We start from the raw sequence: 27,462 nt of genomic DNA on the forward strand, positions 1-27,462 counted from the left end.
GCAGACCCAACCTCCAAGGAAGTGCACTAGAATATCTGCACAGTGTCGGATTAAGACATGCTGAGGCCCTAAACCATAACAGCGTTCACACTATACCTTTGGAGCATATTCAAGGTACAATCTTTTTCTTAAAGAACTCTGGGCACTGTCGTTGGTTAAAGGTTGTTGGGAACTGTCACTGTTTGAATTCTTTGGGGGAAAGAACGGGCTTGGAATGTGCTTTTCAGGTATAGTGTGTACACAGCCTGTCAGGTTTAAGAAGCTCCACAGCATTATGGGGAGGGGAAAATCTATAAATACAGTATGCAGGGCTGGATTTAGGTTTGATGAGGCCCTAAGCTACTGAAGGTAATGGGGCCCTTTAGATGCCCAGCTGTCCTTTGTCAACAACAAATTGTCACTTTTTTGTGTTGAATATATGCCATATGGTTATTTATGGACCTAATAAGTATCTAAAGCCATTTGCCACCTTTGCTGTATGTATTTCTTTATTTTAATTTTTTTTATCTTATATTTTGGAAATGTACATCCAGTTTTTTTCTTTAATTTTTTTTGAGGGCCCCCAAGAGGGTGGGGCCCTAAGCTATAGCTTGTTTAGCTTATACGTAAATCCGGCACTGACAGTATGACAAATAATTGCCCAGACATTTAGTATCTTTTCATCACATCAAGCAATAAGGTCTGATATAGAGACTGTTTTCCCTATTTCCTTTATTATGTAAAACACAAAATAAAGTGGTTTTTTGTTTTTTTGTTTAGTATTTAGAAACACTTCATAATCAGAGGCCCTAAGCTGTAGCCTACTTCGTTTGTGTGTTAATCTGCCACTGAATCTGCACCCTTCTCAGAGATTTAACTGTGAGGGAAATGAAACAGTACACAGGGCTGAACCCTGGTGAAGGAAAACTTGAGCAACTTACCTTAACAGCATTTTAATACGGCAAAAACTGGGACAGAGATTGAACAAAGCTGGGTACCAGAAAATAAGGACACTTGTATACTATGATACCAATGATAAATGCAAAATAACTAGTATAGATCCCACAAGCCTGAAGACTGCCCACTCCTGCACAGGAAGCAGGCAGCTTTCTGCAAGATTGAGGCCACATTCACACCATACATTCAAAGCAGTATCCTACTGCTTTCAATAGTTATGGGTTCCCTCAAAGGATTCTGGGAACTGCCGTTTGTTAAGGGTGCTGAGAGTGGCTATTGCCCTCCCAGAGTGGTTTAACAATCAATCTGTCTTCCCAGGGAACTCTGGGAATTGTAGTTCTGTAAGGGGAATAAGGGTCTCCTAACTACTCTCGACACTCTTAACAAACTACAGCTCCCAGAATTCTTTGGAGGAAGCCAGGACTGTTGAAAATGGTGTCGTGGTGCTTTGCAAATCATAGTGCAATGGTGTGACTGTGACCTGAATGGCAAAAATGGCTATCTGCTGGAATCAAGGGTACCACAAGTGGCTTAGCATGGTGGAAAAGGGACAACATGCACTTAATATTAACGGGCTAGTTCAGTTGATAGAGTATGAGGCTCTTAATCTCAGAGTCGTGGGTTAGAGCCCCACATTGGGTGAAAGATTCCTGCATTGCAGGGAGTTAGACTAGATGATCCCCACGGTCCTTTCCAACTCTACAGTTCCATGACTCCATGGCAGAATCTAGACGCATATAAAAAACTTTGTGAAAAATATGTTTTTAAAAAATACATTGGATTTGCCATAGCTCACCATCGCCATCTAGTGTCACATTTGTATCATGCACTTTACAACACACTTAAAAGTTTTATTTTCAGCTGTATAGCTGATTTCTATGAACTGGCTTTAGTCCATGGATGGGATAACCCTGAGCACTGTGGTTAGCCCAGGAATATATTTTTTACATCGTAGCATACCCTCCAACATTTCTCTGATGAAAATAGGGACGTCCAATTGTTAATAATAATTAACAATTTTACTATTTATACCCTGCCCATCTGACTGGATTGTCGCAGTCACTCTGGGTGGTTTCCAACATATATGAAAACATAAAACATTTTAAATACTTCTCTATACAGGGCTGCCTTCAGATGGCTCAGGGGTCGGATAACTCCATACCCTCCTACAGTTCTCTTATGAAAATAGGGACATCCTAAGGAAAAGCGGGACATTCTAGGATCAAATCAGAAACTAGGACGACTTCTATAAATTTGGGGTGGTCCCTGGAAAATAGGGACACTTGGAGGGTCTGCGGTAGCAAACTGAGCTCGCAGTTGTTCCGTACAAAAATGGGACTACAATAGGCCAGGGGAGTTAGTTTTCAGTGACTAAGTTTGGGCTGTCAAGTAGTATACATGTGTAATAAAACCAAATCTCTTAAAGACATCACAGTCTCCACTGGCCTTCATTCCAAGGGAAATGAACCCCTGCATGAACATTGCAGCCCATGCAGACCCCTGCCACTTGGGAGGTTGGCATGCATGCAACAACATTTTAATGCAAGTAACAGCACAGTGCTACTCTAGAGTTCAATGGGGATTACTCCTAAGCAAGTTATGGTAAGCAAACCCATAAGGCTGTGTACACACTATAACCATTAAAGTCATGGTAATAAAGCCATAATAAGGCTGTGTGCACACTATACATTTAAAATTATGGTAAGGAAAGCTGTAATAAGGCTGTGTACACACTATACCTTTGAAGCACATCTGAAAGACATTATTTCCCACCCTGCTCAAAGAATTCTGGGCACTGTAGTTTGCTAAGAGTTGCTGGGAATTCTAACTCTGCCAGAAGCAAACTACAGTGCTCAGAATTCTTCGAGGGAAATAATGTCCTTCAGATGTGCTTCAAAGGTGCCCCAAAGCTCACCTAATCCTGTTCTCCCAGTGGCAAGCTTGCAAGCAGGACTGGAGTGCAAGAGCCCTCTCCCCTCCTGTGGTTTCCAGCAACTGGTATTCAGAAGCATTATTGCCTCCAGTCATGGCAGATAGTAGCCACTGACAGGCAAATGCCTGGAGGATAAGTCCTGTCTGAAAGCCATCCAAGCTGGCGACCATCAATGTCTCCTGTGGGCATGAGTTCCATAGTTTAAACATGCACAGCGTGAAGAAGTACAGTGGTACCTCGGGTTACAGATGCTTCAGGTTACAGACGCTTCAGGTTACAGACTCCCCTAACCCAGAAATAGTACCTTGGGTTAAGAACTTTGCTTCAGGATGAGAACAGAAATTGTGTGGTGGCGGCAGCAGGAGGCCCCATTAGCTACAGTGGTACCTCAGCTTAAGAACAGTTTCATGTTAAGAATGGACCTCCAGAACGAATTAAGTTCTTAACCCGAGGTACCACTGTACTTTGTCTGCCCTCAATCTTCCCATATGCAGCTTCATTGGATGTCAAGGAGTGACAGAACAGCAGCCAAACTTCCAAACTTAGCATCAGGCAAAACAAAAGAACTTGGGAGTGCAGGTGGGTCACAGAAAGAGAGGAATAAATTGGCTGCTGTTTAATCCTGGGACGCGAGACTGCGTTTTGGGCAGTTCACACCACCCATTTCAAGCATCTTCAACTGCACATGACTTCTCCCTACGAATCCTGGGAATTGTAGTTTTGTTAGGGCTCTGAGAAGGGAAACTATGGTTCTCGGGATTACTTGGGGGGAAAGTCATGTGCTTCAAATGGATACATATTGCTGCCGCTCTGCCCGAATAAGTCACCTTCTGGTGACAAGAGGGACGTGAGCGACGGCAGCGGCAGGAGGGCCAAAGGAAGACCTGCTAGGTGTGGCCTCGAACGGACTCCTTTCCTTCTCTCTCACTCCTCCCTCACCCCCCACCCTCCCGCCGCGGACTGCGGAGGCGGCGCGCTATGTTGGGCCGAAGAGCCGCGACGACGGAGATTCCAAAACGACGTGTGACGCGTCCCGGCGGAAGGATTCGAGGAATGGAGCGCCGGGAGAAGGAGAAGGAGGAGGAGACGAAGAGCGAGGCGGCTCCCTGAAGTGAAGTGCTGTGTGTGTGTTGGTGGGGGAAGAATGCATTAAAGAAGTGGCGAGGGGAGGGGGGAAGAGGAGGAGGGGGAACAAAATAGTCCCGGAACCGCCGGAAGAGGCCGAACGGAGCCGAGTGGAGTCGAACCTGGGCCTGCCCCAGCGAAGCCGGCGGGGAACGTCGGCCTGAGGAGAATCTAGCCCGAGCGAGCGAGCGCCGGCGGGAGCGGCGAAGCCGAGTCGGGCCCTCAGACGGCGGCGGCGGCGAGAGGAGGAGGAGGAGACGCGGCCTGTGGAAAGGAGCCCACATTTCTTCCCCTCCCGCTCCGCTTTCTCCCCCTCACATTCCGGACTCGGCGGCGGGAAGGAGCCTCTCCGGGAACGGCTGTTGTTTTAATCTTCTTCTTCTTCTTCTTCCACTCCTCGTCCCAGCCGTCGACGGGAAAGGCTCGGGTGGGTTGCCTCCACCGGCGAAGCCTCGGCGGCGAAGCGGGCCCCCAAACCGGACTCGAACCGGAGTCAAGCCGGTTCGACGCGGAGGGGCGAAAAGAAGTCGCCTCATCTCTCCTCACACACCTCCACCCCGCGGCCGCCGCAACTGCTGCTACGACGACTTCGGGGCGTCCGACCTCCTCACCCCCACCCCGGACCCATCGACGAACTTAGTCCTGTCAGGAAGAAGATGATGCTCTTCGGGGCCTAGAAGAAGAGAGAGACAGAGGCCGAGATAGAAGAAAAGGGCGGGGGGCGCGTCGAGAGAGGACCCCCCCCCCCGGCCTGGCTCGTGTGTGTTTTCATACTCCCAACCCCCACCAAAGTAGGGAATATTATGCACCCTTCCCTGAGGGGAGGCTCCGAGCTGCGACCTCAGTTCATGCAAGACTAATTTTCTCTCTCCCTTTAATCAGCCCCAGAGCCTAATTTGGGGCTGGGGTGCGTGTAGATCTCATTTCCCCACCCCTTCTTAGAGGAGGGGGGCTGGTTTACTCTGCTGTTTTTTTGCCCTCCTAAAAGGCAGAGTTTCTCTTTACCCAAGGGAGAAAGAGGAGGTTCTGCTCAGTTCTCCATAGAAGGGCTAAGGGGGTTTCCTGTCCTCCTAACATCCCCCCCACCCCTCCTTGGTGGAAACAGCTCAAAAGTGGGACACCCCTACCAGCTTTTCTTGACAATCCTACAGAGAAAGGTCAGCAGGGCCATAAGGGCTAGTGCTGCAAAAGGGGTTTCCCCACCCCCCTCAGAAAGGAAAAAGAAAATCAAGTGCAGGAGAGAAGTGCCACCCCACACAGTCCCATAGAAGGTCATCAAAAGGTTCTTCAGTTTACAAAGTGGTGGAGCCCAGAGAAGCAACTTTCAGCAGTGGGGAATTGACCCAAAGTGTATTAGATGAGGCGTTCCTGCCCTCCCATGGGGTAGTAAGGGTGGGAGGAGGTTAGTTGCTCCCCCACAAGGTCCCCTCACCCCTTTCTTTGGACAGGGATTGCTACGCTATTTGATTTCTTGTTGGTTTGCTGTGGCCTAATGACTTGAGAAGAGTTCTGGAACTGTGATGCCTGGACACAAGGCTTGGGAATAACTTGAAGCAGATGTGTCTGTGTCTGACAGTTACCATCTTGAGGCAACAGCAGGATTTTCAGAGTATTGAATCATGACTTTGAAGGCCTTCTCCCATACTACTTGGAGGATTTGGGGCAGAAAAGTTGCTTTGTGGCTTTTCCTGAGCGTACTCTGATATGGATCTTTTGGGCAATCGTGAAGAACTGCATTGCTGTTGTTTTTAACTGACTTCACTAGTACTTCTCTGGAGCAAAGCTGGTGTGTGTATGGGAAATTGACAGTAATGTACTTAAATTATAACTAGTACAATGCAGATTGGCTAAAAAGTCGTCTCCTTGCCAAGGGCTCCAATGAGTGGCACACAGTCTGCAATCACGGACAGGTCAGTATGAATAGTGTTTCTGTGCACCTTCTACATTGACTGCTTGGAGTTTGGTTGGATTTTAAGTTTTAATATTGCAACAGTGGGAAAGGTGCAAAGGTTGACAGCCTTGAGTAAATGAGGTTGGAATTTACTTTTTGAGTTGGCAAGCCCAGCTTTGATCTGATGATGATCAAATCATCTGGGTTAGGTTCTAAATGGATTCAGATAATAGGGTTTTCAAGGCTGCTAGTCACTTGGTCCAGATGTGCGTTCTGGTATACTGTCGTAATAGGGTTACTTCTTGAAAGTATTTCCTAACTTCAGTGAAGGGGCTGTATAGAAGATTGCTCCATCTTGGGGGTGCAGATGTTTAGTGGGCAGGTTGTTCTGAGTGGAGCTGGAGCACAGTACGTAATAACCTAACCTATTTCCCAGTTGGCAGGGTGGCATTCTTCAATCTCATAGTTCCTGGCACCCACGGTATTTATTTGGAGCATTGTATTGTGTTTGGACTTACATTTTGTTCTTCAAAATGGGATGCTGAAGTGTCTGTCTTTACAGTAGATCTGTAGTTGGCACATGGAAGCCTGTGCTCTCCCCTCTTCCTCTCCTCCATCCCCTCTGACTCATGTTACTTTCCCTCGCTTCTCTTTACATCCTATTAAACTGCAACCCCACCCCATTTCCTCCCAGCAATTGGTACTTAATGATACTGACAGTTCTGGAACCTAGGATATGCCCTCTTCATCTGCAGGGAAGTCCTGGTTATCTGGAACATGCAGTATGTTGGGTTTAGATAAGAGGTTTCATATTGTGCTTTTATTATTAAAGTCTGCTTCCTCCTCATTAAGTACTAAATTAAAAAACAAAACCTTGGAAACAGCCATCACTTCGTATTTTGGAGTTTGGATGCATAATCATAAAGAAAAGGATGCGGGGAATGAACTTGACAGCGGCTTTTTCTTTGGCAAGTATCTGTTACTCTTCTGGATAGGAATAGTGTTAGTTTGTACTTCATCACCCAATAACATAGGCATTACAAGAAGTGAAGTTTGGTCCAAATGTTTGGCCTTGTGACTGCTGCAGCAGTCCTGAAGAGTTTATTTTGTAGATGAGTCATGGAGTCAACAGGCACATAATCCAGCTCTGTTGATTATCTCAGACAATTTTCTGGGTTCCAGAGCTGGCTACAGAACTGCTAAACATGCTGCTTATTTATGCTTCTAAAATGCTGAACCCTTTCTTTAAAAGCAGCAGCAGACTCAGTTTAAATGCATAATTGGATTTTGAATGCACTTTCTTCCAGAAAAATGGGAAGAATGCTTTGGATTTTCTTGTACAGAGCATGTGCTTCAAGCTCTAATTATCTTCCTACAAATCTTTTTCAAGCTTAAAAAATAAGAGTGTAAGTGTTTTGTTTTGGTAGCTTACTGGAAGTTCTGTTAGGCCATTCATTTATTTCATGTTATCAAACAGGTTTTAGTCAGCTAGTAACTGATCTGAATAGCAGAAAAATAGGCTGCAGTTGAGCAGTTATAGTGGAGATGGTTGGTTGCTGAAACAAGGTATTCTTTTTATCATTGTACAGTGGTACCTCGGGTTACATACACTTCAGGTTACATACGCTTCAGGTTACAGACTCCGCTAACCCAGAAATAGTAACTCGGGTTAAGAACTTTGCTTCAGGATGAGAACAGAAATTGTGCTCTGGCGGTGCGGCGGCAGTGGGAAGCCCCATTAGCTAAAGTGGTGCTTCAGGTTAAGAACAGTTTCAGGTTAAGAATGGACCTCCGGAATGAATTAAGTACTTAACCCAAGGTTCTACTGTATTAAAATAACCATTATAAAAATTGACACATTGTCTTTTTATATTCCTTGTCTTTTTAATTTACACATTCAACTTTCAGTATTAGCAACTACTTGCTAATGGTGGTGAAAGCTAGCTTTCTGTCTTCAGCCTAGGTGTGCTGTATGACAGGAATCTTGGACTTTTTATGCCACCCTGCTTGACCTCTGTCCTTGAGCAACTTTTTTTCTAATGGTGATAAGGTAATTGTTTTCACGATCCCACATTCACTTTCCTAAGCTTTGACTCTGAACATGATTCTGCATGAATATATGTCTGCTCAGTAGTTTCCTCTGCTCAGAAAACACCAGATAAATAATGACTTGGTGACTGTCCTATGCTTTATTTTGGTAGGAGACAGATAAATGATTCTCTCCCCCCAGCTTTTTTATTATTATTTAAGAAAAAGAAATGAACAGTTCTGTTATTCCTTAAAGCCACCTTCAAGCATGGTGCTTTGCAGTGTTGTTTACTTGCAATGTATTCAACCTGGCCTTGGTTTGTCATGGACATCAGTCTTCACTCATAGGCTGATTTCTTACCAATTACCGGTACTCTTGAAGTTCTAGAGATGAACTGGCAAGAGAGGGCTAATTCCCCCATGTTTTGTTTATGGACTTCCTATAAGAAACTGGTTGGCCACTGTGGAAAAAGGATCCTGGAATAGATGGACTTTTGGCCTGAACTAGGAGGACTCATTCTCTTTGAAATTTATTTCTTACATAGTGCTTGGATTAAGCAGGATATAGCTTTTCTCTCTGCTTTTTTAAAAAACAGAGGTTATGCTTGCAGGACAGGTTGAAGATCAAGGTCTAGATCTGTATGTCAACAGTAACTTTTATTTCCTATTGGCTTCAGATCTGATTACCAGTGTTGATGCTCTTGTGACCAGAACTGAACCTGCCCATTCTTCTACTTGCAGCTTTTCTTGTTAATCTCATTTATGGTGATGATTTTTGCCTTATAATGATCATGCTTCCTATATGCTAAGATCATCCAAAGAGACTTTGCTTAGGTCAGGTTTTTTGGGTGTGTGTATGTGAAGCCGGGTAATCAGGACTTTCATTGAAGTAACACTTTTTTCAGAATTCTGGCTCTAGGACTAGTTTTGTCATCATCTTCTGGAAAGTAGTTAAAAGAGTAAGACATTTTTATTTCAGCAATATATTGGAAGGTGAAACCAATACAATTTAGTCAAGTTGGGAATTAAACTACCCACAGGTTGTTTTTTTAATGTATAGCTTTATGGCTCTTTTTAAAAAATGTATACCTTTACAGGTTCTGTTTTGATTAACTGAATTATTGTTGTTAAATCTTTGTGTTAATATTTATATAATTTAGCTGCCTCAAGGGCCTTCTTAAAACTGCAGTATATGGCAGGGTTTGAAAAGTGTGTGTGTGTGTGTGTGTGTGTGTGTGTGTGTGTGTGTATCTATATTTATCTCCACCTAATAGTAGGGAGACTCATGGCAAATCTGTTCTCTTTGCCCTTTTATTTTATATATAGTAAAGAAACTTGGGGGTAGGGGTTGAACTGTTTAGAATGTGTTTTGGAACTGACTGCTTCACATTTTCAGTTTTCAAATACTGTATCTGTTTAGAGCTTAGTCATTATTTTTTATCACAATATATCTTCCGTCCATATACTGAACTATATTATTCCTCTGTTTTGTTCATCTTTGTAGTATGTTTCTTTAAAGGGAGTTTAACACCTCTCCTTATCTGTTACAGAAGACTATTCTGTAGTTTAAATCTTTCATTGTAATTTAATCTGACTGTATCATGAGTTATATTTAACAAATTTTGTTTACCCTGTTCCTCAAGAGTGTGAAATCAGCACATCTATTACCCTCAGTGAATATCACTGTAATCTTTTCTTACTCATGCACAAAACTTGCTCCTTTTTAATTTTTTCACCTTTTTTTAAAAGTCATACCAAATAAATGCAAAGTCTTAATGACTTCTGGGGCCATTCTTGGTTTCCACTAAGTTAACAGTCAACATACAGATTTTCATGGCCATTGTCTTTGCAGTTACATAACAAAGATAGAAAACAATATTTTTGGGTTCCTCTGTCTGAAAGCAGGCAAGCGTTGGCTTTGAACATCCTCTGTTTTGCCATTTGTGGCAGGCGATACATGGCTGAGTGGGATAAAGTGTGTTTTTCCTTCATTGCTGAGCAATTTGAAAATGTTTAAGATGATCATGATGACTCGAGTGTATTGTGTTGCTACAACCAAGAAACGTCAGGATGTGCCTGCTTCCCTTTTTTGTCAATCTAATTAACTGCATTTATTTTCATAAATAATAAATACTGTTTGAAGCTACGAACATGAGTTTGACCAAGCTGCGTTAGGCAGTGGAAGACAGGAGTGCCTGGTGTGCTGTGGTCCATGGGGTCACGAAGAGTCGGACACGACTAAATGACTAAACAACAACAATTTTCATATAGCATTGCCAGTCATTGCCTCACACATTGTGTGCATTTTTTGTGTGTCCTTAGAAGGTAGTGTGTCCCATGTTTAGCAATTGATATCTTTTCTTCCAGCATGTTTTTGTTAAATTGAATTCTTATAATAGCATCTAAAATCCCTGCTACCATGAGTGAAATAAGTGTTTGTGGAGAATTTACACAATTACTTAAACAAGATTTCTTAATTGTTGTTTTCCTTCATCACTAGATGCTAAAATTGACTCTTTCTAATTTGCCTCGTATTTCAGCGTATGCCTGCATAATAATAGTGACATCTAAATGGGTGGAAAATAAGAATTGTTCTGCTAAGCACAACCATTTTCTATGAAATTCTTATCCTTTGTTGCAGTTGCTTAACTGAAAAGTTGTAGTTATATAAAAGTTGTGCATACTTCTCATTTTGCTAATTTGTAGTGCTCAGACATTTAAACTATATTTGTAGCAGTCTTTTTAGTCAAACATTTCCAGTCATCGTTTTATCTTACTTTTTTTTTAAAACTTGTGTTGCCTATCACTGTAAAGTATCTATTCCCAAGTTATCTGGAAACACATTAAATGATGGTATGTATATACATTAGAATATAAAGAAAGATATTCTGTTTCAGTGTTCAGTGATAATTCAGACTGTTAGTGGCACTGATTTTCTCTGAGAAGAAGAGACAAGCTATGCCTTTTTGTCCTCCCACCTAGAACATTCTTATGCTGCTTTTTTAAGCACCACAGCCCACTGTGTCAAATAGCAAGCTGGGTTTTTGATCCATTGTCAGAAAGAGGTCTAAAGACTGCCATTTCAAGAGGCAACCTCTCATGCTTCCCAGACAGAGGGTCTGGCCAGTTCTGTTCCAACATTTGTGTCAAACAGTACAGAATGTGAGTATTTCATTAATGAGATACTCCCTTTCCCTCAGCTGGAAGTGAAGCAACCAGTTGTTCCACCCATGAAATGATACAAATGATACAAACTGCACTAGCTGGTATGACCATATACTTAGAATGAGCTTTCCTTTAGTTATTATTTTCCCCCTTCAAGTTGGAAATTTTGATCATTGTTGTTGGTTAGAACTAGACAGTTTCTTCAGGCTTTTATTCTATCTCTAGCAAAAATTGGAGCTTGCTTTTCTGGTTTTGAAGAAAGCTATGGGTGCCAAGGTAATTGCTTGGGTGGAGGCGGGATACTGCTGGCCAAATGCATGTAATCCTTTGGTTGCACTGAACTTACTATGACATAAATTAATAATGCTGAAAGGTTCAAGGCGGTAATGGATACCAAGTTATTTTCATTCCATCCAGTACGTCATATTTAAATCCTGCCAAAGTCTGAAAGAAGCCAATTAGGAGTACCTTATATTTCAAATTGGATAACAGTCGGAATGGGGATAAATGAGAACTTCACAATGATGGCCAATACACTGGAGGGACAAATATTTCTACCATTTCTTGTATGTGAGAACTGCTTCATTTCATCAGAATTCAGCTAATGCCTGTGGTGTTCCATGCAGAATTCTCTAAAGTGTGACTATTGATTCATATTGATTTATACACCAACTAACAACCTTGCATAGACAGTCAAACTTAGTCAAACTTCAACTCCTTTCTATATTTTTATCATCAAAATTTGTTGTGGATCTGATGTTGAAACCAACTAGATGGGCAGTGGTGATTCTTTTGTTTAAACTGTGAGACACACTTTTTGTATAATCAAAACCTATAACTTGTACTAAAAAGTAAAGGTACCCTTGCCCGTACGGGCCAGTCGTGTCCGACTCTAGGGTTGCGTGCTCATCTCGCTCTAGAGGCCGTGAGCCGGCGCCATCCGAGGACACTTCCAGGTCACGTGGCCAGCGTGATGAAGCTGCTCTGGCGAGCCAGCACCAGCGCAGCGCACGGAAACGCTGTTACCTTCCCGCTAGAAAGCAGTACCTATTTATCTACTTGCACTTAAGAGTGCTTTCGAACTGCTAGGTGGGCAGGAGCTGGGACCGAACGACGGGAGCTCACCCCGCCGCGGGGATTCGAACCGCCGACCATACGATCGGCAAGTCCTAGGCACTGAGGTTTTACCCACAGCGCCACCCACGTCCCTTATAACTTGTACTGCATGGGTATATATATGTGAATGCTGCACTAAAAAGTATTGATGCTTTTTCGTATATGCGCCATATTTTAACAGTACAACCTGAAGCGTATGTAACCTGAAGTGTATGTAACCTGAGGTACCACTGTACTAGAAGAACTCAATGGGATACAATTTTCTAATGCAACCAAGGTGCTGGTTTTAACCTTTAAAGCAGTACACTGGGGCAGCCAGTTGGTGCTTTCCAGATATTGTGGACTTCAGTTTCCATTATTCTTGGCCATTAACTGCATGGCCATAGACTAAGCCTGATGGAAGTTGGAATCTACAGCATCTGCAGAGCACCACACAAAGGAAACATTCCCTCTTGCTTTGTGAGGAATTGTGTGTGTAAACAGACAAGCAATTGCGCATTTGTCACTTGTTTTGGAATAATGAGCTCTGGATAAGGAAGGTGGAGATGCAAAGTTAAAAACAAAGCCCCACAACAAAACCTTTAAGATATTGCTTAATGTTATAAAAGAAGAAATGAAATTTATATGAGGGCACCCTGTTTAAAATTCAGCATTTCCATAGTGTGTGTTATGAATCCAAAGGTATAACAAATGAAGATGGGAAATGGAAGTCTGTCTGATCTTAAGACATGCTTATTTTATTTTGCTTCCTTAGGGAACATCTAGTAAGTTTCTGGCACCATGTAAATAAATGAAATTTGTTCCAAAACATTTTAACTCTTGAGCCACATGCATCTACCCTTTACTTGGTGCCATTTTCAGAGACACTTCATTTATATATTGTTAGTGAACTCAGTTTTAGAGATGTGTGTGTGTTTTAATTAATTTGCAGCCTACCTGATCTCAGAGGTTATGGAGAAAAAATGAGCCACTTTACAATCCTGATTTCTAGCCAGCAGAAACATGTATTGCATATGTTTAGAAATTAGAAAGCTAAGCAGCTACCATTTCTTGGCAAACACTTGCCTATTTCCTATCCCAATGCTTGATTGGACTTTCCACTCCCCCAATCTGTAGCTTTGTGTTCTGTAGAGCAACAAGAACTTCTACAATTAACTCAAAGCAGTAAATAAGCATAGAAATGCTTCCCAATGGATGGAATAGTTGTGTAAACATTTCAAATTCCCAATCTGTGCAGTTCATTCAAGTTCATACCTAGTTTCTGTGTACTTAATTTGCGTAAATCATCATCATGTTTGTCAGGTGCCCTTCAGCTACTAATGGCCAAAGTATTGCTGTCTCTGTTAGAAACACATTGTCCTCTTTAGGATTGCAACAGGATATACTTACTGACTCGGAAGATGCACTTTAAGCTTCTAAACTTGTTTAAACAGCTCAGTGAAATTATGGCTTCTCTGTTAATGATCTCATTGGGGGATGTAGCATGAAGTGCAAGGTGTGAATTAACCAGAAGGGCCTCTCAGTGTGGATAAAGAAATGGCATGTATAAACTGCCAAAGGGAGAACTGCCTATCTTTCTGCCTGTACTCACATGAATGAGGTGTGGCTTTACAAGGGCAGCACACTTGGAACAGTTTGTTGCACTCCTGAACTAAATGTGTGATGCAAATAAATTTGACTTATTCAAGCAGTTTTTATTGTAGCGATGTGTCCTGGTCTGGCCAAATAGTTCCTGTTTGTGTAGGAAACTGATCTCAGACCCTCTCTATTCATAGTCTTGGTTTATCATGTCACATGGCATAGTGTTTGGATAGCTTCCAATGTTGAAAAATTAAAGCTGATGGTAATCTGTGAGCAGTTTAGGCATGTTTTTTGTGGAATTTCGAATGAGCCAGTATTCAAAGGTGCCTGGAGGAAGTGTTATTGGAATCTGGAGGCATGAAGAAGGGTCATTTGATTTTTGGCACCAGATGCAGGCAAAGGAGGGGGGATACAAGTTTGGAAAGACTATATATAAAAATTGAAAGAAATTGCAGGATTGCAAATTCATTCATGTTTGGCTGTCAAAATTAAAACAAGCAGTAGGTCTTGGGAGCATACAGATTTCTTTATACTCTGGTTGTGGTGCTAGGGACCAACTTATGCTCCCTGCATGTAGAAAAATAATGCCAGAGAGAAGGTTTTGACATATCTTTTTCACTGGTACATATTCATTTTCTGTACATGAGTATACAGTATACAAGCGTTCCCACTGCAACTGAAGTGGTACTTTACCACTTGATGATACTGATTCTATAAATTGCCACTCCATTTATTATAGCTATTATGCACATTTTATCCTATTCAAGACTCTTTGTATATGAGAGGGAGAGGAAGACTGAGGATGGGTATCCTAAGCTTATTCCAAGTATTTATTTGCTGCTGTTTAGATATTTATCAACTCATTTACGCTCTGTTTTTGCAAGGTAGGATACTGATGAACCAGAAACTTGGAAAGGGTGATATTAGCCATTAACAATCCAACTGCATACAAGAAGTGATGAATAAGATACAGAAGGCTACAGAACTTGTAAATAGTCAGAAATAAGGATTATTATTATTATTGATTAAATTTGTATACTTTCCTATACCTGCAGAATGGCTTCAGCTGCAGAATTTTTATGGTTTTTCTGTCTGGGTAATGTCATTGATCACTACAGAACAGCTGAATAGGAACAGAATAGTAAACCTCAAGTTTGTATTACAGGACAGTGGGCGGAAGAGAGATGGAGTTATCTTCATATTGAAAAGTGCTATATAACATTTTGAGTCAATTTGATTTGTCGCATAAAATGAACAATAATAGATCCATAAAATGAAGTGTAAAGGGAATTGATCTGCCTACTTCCTGGAAATAAGCATGAATTCTGGGATAGAGGACAAAGGAATCTCCTTGGATCTTATCACAGATAGCTACACATTTCAAACTGGGAACCCACTGTAAGCTTCTGGGGAAAAAAAGCTGTGGTTTGCCTTCTGCTGTGGTTTTTTGTGGTTTTAAAAGCGGAAGTGGCTCTTGTGGGTAATGATCTTATCGCATTTTGTACCACATGTTTTATTTCTGTTTCTATTGGCTGGTTGAGTAACCATTACCCCAGGGTGGCTTTTATAGACTTGAGATGTTTTTCAGTCCATGTAGAATTGAGGCATTAAAGTATCCAGAGTTTTGTCAATGAAGCTGAATTTGTTGCTGAAGTCATACACGCTACAATTAAATGTCACAGTCCTGAGTAGACATGAGAGTGCTTGGATGAGATACAGAAAGTCGTGTAGGGTTCTGGCATAAAAGGAAAATGTTTTATTTTTGCCTTGTTGTAACAGCAGCAAAGGGTAAGTTAACAAAATCTTGAGATTGCAACCTTTACATCTTTACAATATAACATGGAGGTAAAAATGCCTCTCTGTACACATAAAATTACTTTAGTGTGGAAGCCAATACTCTGGTGTGAACACTGATTTTTAGGAACATATTATAAGAGCTGCCCCCTCCCTCACCCCTACATGGTGTAAGCCTTATTTGCCATAATAAAATTTTGTCTTGGTTTACCTGTTTCAGGGGCTACCATATCCCTTGCAAGTTACTCTCCTGCACTCCATTCCCTGCTTTTATTGTTGGGGATAACAAGCATTTTATAGTGGTACCTCGGGTTAAGAACTTAATTCGTTCCGGAGGTCCGTTCTTAACATGAAACTGTTCTTAACCTGAAGAGTACTTTAGCTAATGGGGCCTCCCGCTGCTGCCGCGCCACCGGAGCACGATTTCTGTTCTCATCCTGAAGCAAAGTTCTTAACCCGAGGTACTATTTCTGGGTTAGCGGAGTCTGTAACCTGAAGCGTATGTAACCTGAAGCGTATATAACCTGAGGTACCACTGTACTTGTAGCAAGATCTTATTCCCATGGAACTCTCAGAAAATCTTGTTCAGTAGAGGAGTTTTTGCCTGGCTTTGAAAAGTAAGTTCACAAAAGTTATTAGGCCATTTTAAATTTGTTTTATTAGGTAGCCCATACTCTTTGTGATACTGAGTAGCCTGCTGAAAACATCAAGAAAAATATCTCCCAAGTTTTAGCTATAGATAATAAGTTCTAAGTATGTTCCTTTCTCTCATACTTGAGGGTTATCAGTTAATAAGGAAACATACCTACTTGATGATTTCCCTATATGGTCTTTCACATCCCCTGAAATTCTATGTGCTCTTTGGGTAAATCGGAAAACAATATCTCAACTTTTGGGGCTAGGAAGCTGGCAAAATATAGAGGAGCTTCCAGCTGTGGTGACTCAGGTCTCCCATTGAGTGTGGAAAGCTTTTTGGAGCTCTTTGTCCTTTCTGCAGGCTGACATCCTTTAGCAGTTGTGCTTAGTGGATAGGTGTTGGACAAAGGTGCAGAAATAGATATGATGTGAAAATGTCCCTTCTAGAAGTATTCCTTATTCACTAATAAAATAGTAGATAATTAAGCTTTGAGGATGAAAACTAACCTTGCAACAAGTTGCTGGGAGTCACAAGCAGTTTGATGTCCTCTGCTGTAATCTGGAATGCAGCCAGTTGACAAGAATCCCATTTTTTACATCAATTGTTCCATAGCTGCTGGAAGTTCTTTGTTTATTTACTCCTTTGACAAGAACATCAGGATGACTGAGACATACTTCTAAAATCTTCCCTCTCCCTATCATTTGTTTGCATTGCAGGGAAATGGTTCCTTCTGATCTGCGCTGTGTTTCCTGAGATACTGAAACAGTGCTTAGTCTCCAGGCCAGCTGCTGAGTGAATTGTACTGGAAGTTCGTAGAAGCTTACATCAATGTAAAAACATGCCTTTTGCCTGCCTGTCCTGGCAGTGTAGAGCAGGCAGCTTTTGTAGAAACCCTTCTTGCTTCATCTTAGTATTGAGGATTTATTCTGAATTCCATTACTGAACGAGGTAGATTTCTTTAAATCACCACTTGGATCAAATTAATCAGAAATAAGCAAGCAAGAAAAACAGCAAAGCTAGCTGTTAGTGAGGTAAAATGACCAGAGAGATGACTGGGCTTCTGGTGTTTGTCGTCAAAGCAGGACTGTTCTTTTCAGGGATTTTCCTAGGTAGAAGTCTGCTCCCAATTTGTTGTAAAGGCCACTAATGGGACCAATAGTTAGTCATTTTCATTTTGCTGGGAGATGCATAGCGACAGAATCTGTCTATAATAATACCATTGGCAGCTGGAATTTCCCAGAGTTGGTTGTATGTCTGTATCAATCCATATACTGGATTGTGTGTGCCTGAGTGCACATTGGGATGGTGGTGGTATTGTTGTAACTGTTAAGCAGATTGGTAGGGAAAGGTGGAGATAATGGTAATGTACAGTTTCTTTGTCTTGTTGAGCTCTCCCAGGGACGTTGCACTGACTTGGTCTTTTGAAGAGAATTGTGTTGCATTAGTAGTCTCCTTACATTTTTTTCTTTGCCAAACATTGATCGTGTGCAAAAAGCATAATAGACCAAAAGACCCCTTGGTTACCATCTCATGGGTGAAGAAAAGGTTTCACCAGTATGTGAACAATTATTTATGTTGAACTAAATTGACACATTGGTAATAATCATTCTTCTCTCCTTTTGAAATAATTTAATGTTTGGCATTTTGATTAAAATTATTTAAAAATTCAAATCTGTGCTGAACAGATCTTGCCTACAAAATATTTCTCCAGATCTGAATTAACTGGTTCTGAATGCTTACTGGTGTGGTGACAGTTCATTTAAGATTAACCATGTGGATTGCACTCACAATTAAAAAATGCTTTGGATTTTCCCCATTAATACTGGGTGTTTTTTAAAAAAACAATTATATTTATATATAAATATATATGTCTCCTGTTTTTCAAGATGCACATCCTTCCAAGGTGGCTGAAATGGTAACCTTAAATAACACTTTTAGAAAACACAATAAACAGTATTAACAGTACTGTATAAAGTAATGAGAATCCTTCACACAGGACAGGTGGTGGTTGGAAGGCCCAGAGAGATAGTCCTGCTAGAGCAGGTTCTTAGGTGGTCTTGTCCTCCCTCTCCTGTAGATCAGTATATTCATATATTTATAACATACATACAAGTACGTTACAGGAAAGTGGAAATTTATAATTGATCAGTATATGTTCAAGATGAGAACACTGCAGACATTGGGGATAGTGAGGAGACGACTGTGTAAATGACTATTTATCCAGGTACTCTTTGGTCTAAATCAGCAGTATGTCAGGCTGATTTGGTTATTGGTAGAAATGCATGACCTTTCTCCCGAGGCTCACATGAGAGTGACTTGGAAACTAAGCCAAGCGAGTTTCACTCCGTTTTCTTTATGGAAGAGTTACCCTGTGGAGGAGAGCTTCAGCTACGGGAAAAATAGGAAGAGGGAGATGTGTTCTTTTTCTCTTCCTCCCTTTTCTTTCTTTCTTTCTTCCTCTCCAGTAAGTGGAGGAAGGCAGACCCTGGTGGACCTTGCAAAACCTATTGCAGAGGTGGATTTAGGGCAGTGCGACTGGTTCCCCTGCACAGGGTGCTGAGCTGAGAGAGTACCTTCCTGCCTCCTTCCCAAAGCCTAGTAAGTGCTGGGCTTTGGGAAGGAGATGTGAGGACTCTGCAAGGTCCTAGAATCTTCCTTACTCCTTCGTAAAGCTTAGTTAGCGCTTGCCCAGCTTTTGGAAGGAGATGGGAGGGCTCTAGGACCCTGTCAGAGCCTCATGCCTCCTTCACAAAGCCTGGTGCCTTGCTTAGCCAGCTTTGGGAAGGGGATGTGTTGGCTGGGGGTGGGGAGCAAATGTTGGCCTCACACAGGACACCATATTACCAATGTCCGTGCCTGGCGGTGGGTGCCAGGACCTGTCTTCCTGTTGTGTTCCAGCTGCACTAGAAAGGGTACAAGGGCACAGGGATTGATTCTCCCTGTTTTCACAGCTTTTTGCCCTTGCTACTGTTGCTAGATGCCTTTTTTTTTAAGGGGTGGGAGGGGCTCTAGTCTGGACTAGAGAAGGACTAGAATAGTCCATAGATCTTAGAGGTTGTTGTTTTAATTGAGTAAGTGTTATGCACATTTTGTTAAGTAGGGTAGTGCAGATGCACAGCCCATCTTTGACTGCAACAGTATAATCTGTTTTAGAAATCTCCAGGAGAGGGGAAACATTCACAGATTCATAAACTGATTGCTGATTTGAAGATCAACATGGTGGCTTAAAAAAAAGTTTCACTATTTTTGTACACATGGCAGTAAGGTGTATGTTCACATGGTGATCTATGGTGTGTAGTTAACACTTTTCAGCTCTTCACATCAAAAGAATTCCAAGAATTAATTTTTAAATTATAACCAGCCGATCAGAGTTCAGTGGCAGGGAATTGCTGAATTTTCATTGTTTATCCTCTGGACTATGCAGGTTCTTGGTTCCATTATTAGGTAAGCAATCAGACTAAATTCAAGAGTCTCTGTGAAAACATATTTAAAAGAAAAAATGGAGTAATGACAAAAAGTTAACCGCTATGATTGTTCAAACTCCCCCCTCCCCACATTTGCAAAGCATTGTTTTGAGTAGCAGTGCATGTTACTGTTAAACATAAATTTGGGAAGCGACACCAGAAGGCCTGGAAAAAAAAGTCTATTGATCATTTATTGGCTTGGAGGGGAAGGGAGTGCAATTATCAGTGTGGAAAAAAGTCAATAGCTTTATCAGTGACAAAAAAAAAAAAAAAAGATTAATGTGTGGCGAGTGGAAATCAGAAGGTCTGTTGTGAGCCTCATATACTTTCTGGGCTTAAATTTGCTCATTGGTCTCCAACATTGAGATATGAGCATCTGAAGCTGTTTTAGGCAATGGATCTCTGTGTATTCAGAGGCTGGGAGAATGAAAATAGGTACTGTTGTTTTTTATTCTGTATCCATCCTATTGCTTTCTGATATTGGGTGTGTGCAGTTCTAGACTTATAAGTACCCAGATGTTTAGATTTCAAATAGATTTAGGCATGTTAGTCCATATAGTAGTGACCTGCAGTGTTCTGGGCTGTTGCTGAAGATAGCATGGGATTGCATGTGGGACTTCTAAAATGTTTTTTGCCAGTGCAGATATCACCTGCCAATTGTTCCAGAACTATTGGTAAGTACTGAATGAATAAATACTTTACAAGTACCTTGATCTAGGTAGGTGCAATAGATGATTTAATTCCTGCCATTATAATCATCTTGCAACTTGTTCTTTTGTTGTTGCCTTAATAGTTAGCTCTTTTTTGTAGTTTTTAAGTGGTACTCACAAAAAGCCTGTACTGGAGTTGCCTCTAAGATTCATCACGTTATTCGAGTTGCTGCCTTTTTTCTTTCTTTCTTATATCTACAGTTTCTCTCTATTAATACTATACAGAGATCATGAACAACATATGATGTGTACATTCTCAGGTGGTTTAATAAATGAAAAAGAAAACCATAGCACTGTATGATAACTTGAAGTGAATGTTAGAATGCTTCAAGTAGCAAGTACAGCATGGTTTTATAATGTGCAACAGTCTAGACTGGATTAATATCACTTAGTTCAATATTCAAACTTGAAAATTGCTGAGAGTCTAAGTGGGCCGCTTAATAAACTTTTCCTCACTTTTACTAATCGAAGCATATACATTGTGTATATAATAATAGAAATTTTTTTTGAACACTGGCTTCTTCCAGCACAACTGGTGTTTTAATTGTAAAATTAGTAGATTTTAATATGAAAATCAAAGGCTCTAAGCCAGGGCCTTTGGCCTTGTGGCCTTGTGTGGAAACAACTTGACATGAAGGACTGAAACAACTGTAACACCATGCTTCCCAGCCCCTTTCTAACCTGCTGATTCAGGAAGATACTGTGGTCAATGGTATTGATTTCCCAAGCATCTCTTGATGGTGTTCAGCAGGGTCACATTCATTTCATTACCAGACACAACCAGAAGGAAGTTTGGAATTGTTCTAAATCAGGGGTAGCTTGCGTTGTACCTTCCAGATTTTTTGGACTACAACTCTACTGGCTTGGGTTGATGGAAATTATAGTCCAAAATATTTGGTAGCCATCCAGTTGGCTACCCCAGTTCTAAATAATCCGCTCCAAAAAAGGTGATTCATGTTTATTCCTCTCATCAATGTCAAAAGACCCATAGATTCAAATTCTGAACTTTTTTTACATTGAACATTATGGGTTTTGAAAGCTTGCATGAATTAAAAGAAACTCTTCAACTTTTTCACATGTTCATTTATTCTGTGACAGATGTTTCCTTTTTTTTAATGCAGAAGTTGGAGGAATCTGAGGCTAGTGAGAAGCAAGAGAAGTTGAAGGCTGTGTTGTATAAAATAGCTTGCCATTGCTTGGTAGACACCTAGCTTGGCCAAAATATATCTTAAGATGCTCTGCATTCTACAACGTTTGAAATTACTCTTCTCAAATGAAATGTGAGAGTTTCTAGTTTAGTAATCTAGACTGATGTAGTAGCAGTTCTCTCTTGAGCTTTGCAGATTCTCTCCCCTCCTCCAATTTTATTTTTAAAAACTGGAGAAAATTGAGAGGCAGAGAAACTCCTCCAACCCCCACAAACACACACACACACACACACACACACACACACACACACACACACGGCCTTCTTGCCTTTACTCTTAAGATGCAGGAAGTGGCTGATATGAACATCTATATATTTTCTCTTCTTGCTAGCCCTTTCCACCTCAGTCTGTTGGACTGATTGCTGATGTTTAGACTCTTATTCTTAAACTTTTATTCAAGTGTTACTGCTGACACCTTGTCTTGGTCTGATGTGTTGAGACGCTGAACTTATCCAAGACTGCTTGACAATCTGTGGCTGTGCATACTGTTGAACTGATACAAATCTTTGCAGAAGGGAAACCAGAGACTTTTTAGTATGACCCAGGACTGTAGTCACTGCACTTCATCTTCCATTGGTGATAAAGCTTCCGTTCCTCGGGGACTCCTCCATATCCGCTGTGTAGAGTTCTGGGAAGCTGCTCATTTCCCATGCCTGGCTCCTTATTTGGGGTAAAGGTCTGTGAATTCTGCGTAAATATTTACCATATCTTGTTCTGAGCAGCAGGAGAGCTTCTTGTGTTGTTTTTTTCAAGAAGCTCCAATTTGCTTGGTTTGTTCTTGCACAGGATCATGCCTCTAGTAATCTAAAACAGGAAGGAGTTTCTTTATTAGCAAACAGGGTGTGAAGAAAAGCAAAGGCCAAATTGAAAATGAAAAGACCTTATAACAGAAATAGCAGAAAGATAAGCAAAGTATAAGTCTGATTTTTAATGATATTTCCCAAGATGAGACGTTGATTTAACTTATGTCCCCTAAGACCAGTGCTTTTAGTATAGTGGAACCTTTTCTTTGGAATGCATTCCCGATTCAGTGTTTGTCAGACAGACATCTACAGTATAGCACTTAAATACCTGTGTAGAACTAATATTTTCACCCTTGCTTTCCCTGAGGGCATGATTCAGTTATGTTTTAACCTGATCTACTGATCAGGGACACGGGTGGCACTGTAGGTTAAACCACAGAGCCTAGGGCTTGCCAATCAGAAGGTCGGCGGTTTGAATCCTTGCGACGGGGTGAGCTCCCGTTCCTTGGTCCCTGCTCCTGCCAATTTAGCAGTTCGAAAGCACATAAAAGTGCAAGTAGATAAATAGGTACCGCTCCGGCAGAAAGGTAAATGGTATTTCCGTGCGTTGCTCTGGTTCACCAGAAGCGGCTTAGTCATGCCGGCTTCCTTGGCCAATAAAGTGAGATGAGCGCCGCAACCCCAGAGTCATCTGCGGCTGGACCAAATGGTCAGGGGTCCCTTTACCTTTACTGATTAGTTATGTATTTTGTAGTAGTTTTATAAATGTAATTTTATTGTTTATTTTATCCTGTTTGCCATGATAATTATTTCTTAATGTTGGCAGTATATAAATATTTGCTGAATAAATATTCCAGGAAAGCAGTCTTATTTTAAGGCAACTTATGCTGCATGAAAGAAGAGGCATTTAAAGAATTTAAGCCACTTACACACTTCTTTTGATCTGACAATCCATATGTAATCTATTTTTAACTTGCTAAATTGCAAATGTATACCAAATAAAATACAGCCTTTTCCGTCTGAGTAAAGTATCATAAAACACAAAACAATGCTATCTTTGTCATGTATGTTTTCCCTGTCAGTATTTCCCTCTTAATAGGCCTACCTTTCCTCTCTCTTAGCTGTGTGAACAATTTTTTTGGGGAATGATCATATATCTGCAATGTTTCTCCTTACAGTGTGGTAAATGTCTTTGTTCTTTTACTTGTGCTGAAAATCACATTCTCACAATGCCTTACAGAGCTGTTGCAACCTTCATGTACCCCACCCCACCCCCCACCCCCAGTGAAATGGCTGTATTCATTCATGCAGTTTTTTCTGTTTGTTCGGTTTTTAGTCACTGCGGCTATTATGCATGCTCATAAGTATTTATTATTCATAATGTTTGGAGGTGCCAGGGATTGAGCATGGGGCCCTGTGAATGCAACACATGTACTGTACCACTGAATTACAGCCCTTCTGATATATGTTGATAGCAGATATAGTAGGGTCAGCATTTCATAGGATCTGAAACTGCAGTAATGAATCTGTAAAATCTTTTAAAATAACTTGTCACTGGGATTGTTTATTCCCAGCTAATGATGATTTGATGGTTCAGTTAGTGGTGTTTTGAGAGCTTTTCACTTTGCTGAAGGATATTTTTAAAAGCACTGCTTGCTTTACACCTTTCTGCATTATAAGGTAAAGGTAAAGGTACCCCTGCCCGTACGGGCCAGTCTTGACAGACTCTAGGGTTGTGCGCCCATCTCACTCTAGAGGCCGGGGGCCAGCACTGTCCAGAGACACTTCCGGGTCACGTGGCCAGCGTGACATCGCTGCTCTGGCAAGCCAGAGCCGCACACGGAAACGCTGTTTACCTTCCCGCTGGTAAGCGGTCCCTATTTATCTACTTGCACCCGGGGGTGCTTTCGAACTGCTAGGTTGGCAGGCGCTGGGACCGAGCAGCGGGAGCGCACCCCGCACCGGGGATTCGAACCACCGACCTTTCGATCGGCAAGCCCTAGGCGCTGAGGCTTTTACCCACAGCGCCACCCGCGTCCCACTTCTGCATTATAACCTTGCACAAATCGTGACAACTGGAACATTAACCTAAAATAACAATAATCGTAAAAAAACCCCCAACAACAACAAATCAGTTAATACCAGTGGTTTAACAGAGAGCTTGATGATATATGAGTGTCTAGGTGGGCTTTTTATTTGATTTGTCCTTTAATGCTGACTTTGATGTTTTAATTACTTGCCATACTGCCTCTTTCTCTGGCTTTAAATTGTTTTAGTTGTTTGGTGGTGCATTTTTGAGGATGTTAGCTACCTTGGACATTATTAAGGCAATATATCATTTATCTTAATACATAATAAATATGGATTTTTTTACATCACCAAAAATCAAGACACACTAATACTGGCAAGAGTTCCATTTAATCCTCAGATTGAACAAAAGTAAGTAACATTATACCTGTTTACAGCTAAGGGAACTGGAGCGATCTAGTTACTCAGTACATGAGAGTAAAAGAATGAGGAACAGAATTGGTTTAATTTTTTGTTCCTCATGACAGTATCTGTGTCATATATGAGATTATGCATGAAGTATGGACAGTTGAAAGTTCTAGGAATGAGGAAGTTTCAACCTCCTGTCAGCCGTGTGCTGAGGATACCACTTAATGAAGTCCTCAAAGGCAGCCTGATAGAGGCTTAGTGAGAGAGGCTGTGTCCCAGGGCATCTGGTTTACAATTGAACTGTCATTTAAACCCAAGTTTCCTAGATCAGATTTCCTACACTATATAAAAAAGTGATATTGGTTATACAGAGAGATGTCTGCATTTTCAGTGTATCCAGGGCAGTGTTGGAGCAGTAGCTGAGCAAGTGAGCTGGACATTTAAGCAGCCCGGTATAGAGCTTTTAATCCAGTAAAAGTCCAGAGGAGACAGAGACATATTAAGACTGTTAGCCTCTCCTCTTCCTGGTCATCTGCTTGGTGTTTGAGGCTGATTCTTCTCTCTCCTCTGAAATAAACCATTTTTCCTGAGGAGTCCCCTGGTGACAGAGCGTTTGAGGCCCATGGGGCAAAAGGGGAGAATCAGGGATCAAGGCAGGGCTTGCGATGTTGCCATTGATGTAGTGGGGGCAGTAGAGCCACCAATGAAGTGGGGGAGCTTCAGGCTCTCTTCTGACTTCAGGTTCCTCTGGGTTCTCAGTTGCACTGTGCTTCTCTATGAGGTCTCAAGATAATCTCAGAAAAAAATCTCCCTGGGGTCTGGGCAGTGTCAGGTCTTGACACCATGGTAACTGGACAAAATTTGGACTCTTTGGCTTAGCACCTACTTTTTTGACCAAATCCTAGGAGTCTGCATCAAACTCCTATGTAGAATAGTAAATGTTTCTAATTTTGCATGTGAGGGGTTTTTTTTGAGGAATTTTTGCTAAACTCTTCAGTCTTTTATCTTGGTTGGGACTCGTGTGTTGTCTGTAGTGTGGAAATCAATGACTTTGCTGTACAGTGGTACCTCGGATTAAGTACTTAATTCATTCCGGAGGTCTGTTCTTAACCTGAAACTGTTCTTAACCTGAAGCACCACTTTAGCTAATGGGGCCTCCTGCTGCTGCTGCGCCGCCGGAGCACGATTTCTGTTCTCATCCTGAAGCAAAGTTCTTAACCCGAGGTAATATTTCTGGGTTAGCGGAGTCTGTAACCTGAAGCGTATGTAACCTGAAGCGTATGTAACCCGAGGTACCACTGTATATCATCACAGCAGTTTGTGTTTTTAAATCTTAAATTGATCCAGACTGCAGATGATATGATGCCTGTCTTGTAAGCTACAGGAAAAGTGTAAAGAAATGCTATAGCTTCCTTTTCAGATTTGTTATTCCACGCAGTTCTCTGGTTTCCAACCCTGGTAATGTGAGAATAAAGTGATATCACAGACAGTAGATGATTTTAGGGGAAATTCTTGAGGATTCCCCCCTGCTACTACCACCTTTGTGTTTTCTATCTGTTGTATTCAGCTGCATGGATGCTTGTTAACAGAGCTTCAGCCATCATGTTGCCTGAGGCATGGTTAGTGCCTTGGGAAGATTTACATTAATCAAACACAAACAGACAGTGTAGCGTGAAGAAATTTCTCTCCCGCCAGCACTGCTCACAATCCTAATTATGTTTATTGGGGCAGAAAAAGAAAACAGCCCTTCCATCCTTGCCCTCCTTCCCCTGGGCTGAATTGGTTATGTCTCCGGAAGAGCAGTGAGCTGACTGCTCTCTGCACTGACCTGCTGACCTCCATTCTCCCTTGTGGGAGGAAGGGATAGGATTCCTGAATGTTGGTGCTATTTTTATAGTTGCCAGGTGTAAACTTCTGGAAGTCCTCGCAGGATTAGAACTCTAATGAGCAAATGAATTCTGCATATAAGATGTGTTCTGGACTGGTGCACCACATAAAAGTTGCCAACATGTCTATATGAGAGAGAAGTGCCAAAGAAAGACAGGATTTAGAACCAGTAAAACCATCTAGTTGAACACAAAGTAGAATTGGAAGTGTGGCCAAAATTGACCAGGCATAAAGGGCAGGGATTGGACAGTGAGCTGGACTGGTAGGCAAGCTAGGAGATTTATTGGCATAGTTGCATGGGGGAGTCCTAAAAAGAGTTGGCCAGAGGTCTTCTTGCAAACAGAATAAACTCCTTGATTGGTGGAAAATCTGCACATTTAGGTTTTTTTTGGGAAGGTACAACTTCTTGGAACCGAGGGTGCGGATTCAAGGCATTTTTTTCTCCCTTGCCCCTCATTCCTCCAAGGTGCACTTCTCTGCTTAAAGCACTGAGAGTCAAGATTGCCTTGGGTGGGGGATCTCTAGTACTTGACTTTGTCTTCTAGTTGCCGTTCTTACTCCTACACAGTTACAAGCTCACCAGGTATCATTTTTAACTACATGCACCCTTTTTTGAGCAAGGGCATAGCTCAGTAGCACAACAGCTGCTGTATACATAAGATCTCAAATTCAATCCCCAGCATATCCAGCTACGGATGAAAATGCTCTGTCTGTAAATGGGAGAGCCACTGCCAGTTAGTGTAGGTAGGAAGTACGAGCTAGATCAGGGGTTGTCAACCTGGTTGCTACCGCCCACTAGTGGGCTTTT

At 41.6% G+C, this 27,462-nt stretch overlaps 1 protein-coding gene across 3 annotated transcripts in view; it reads left to right on the plus strand.

The window, feature by feature from the left end:
* The first annotated feature begins 3,912 nt into the window (after nt 1-3,912).
* The window catches only part of ARHGEF12 (Rho guanine nucleotide exchange factor 12), an 85,521-nt gene continuing 61,971 nt past the window's right edge, over nt 3,913-27,462 (plus strand). For 2 of the 3 annotated variants that reach the window (XM_077919490.1, XM_077919492.1), the window contains exon 1: nt 3,916-5,904. In XM_077919490.1, coding sequence (XP_077775616.1) covers nt 5,873-5,904 — 32 coding nt within the window. In that variant the 5' untranslated portion in view covers nt 3,916-5,872. Of the gene's footprint in view, nt 5,905-27,462 lie in introns of all 3 variants that reach the window. The other variant, XM_077919491.1, reaches the window with a different exon arrangement.

Source organism: Podarcis muralis, chromosome 15, assembly GCF_964188315.1.
Source record: "Podarcis muralis chromosome 15, rPodMur119.hap1.1, whole genome shotgun sequence".
In the NCBI taxonomy this organism is placed as follows: Eukaryota; Metazoa; Chordata; class Lepidosauria; order Squamata; family Lacertidae; genus Podarcis; species Podarcis muralis.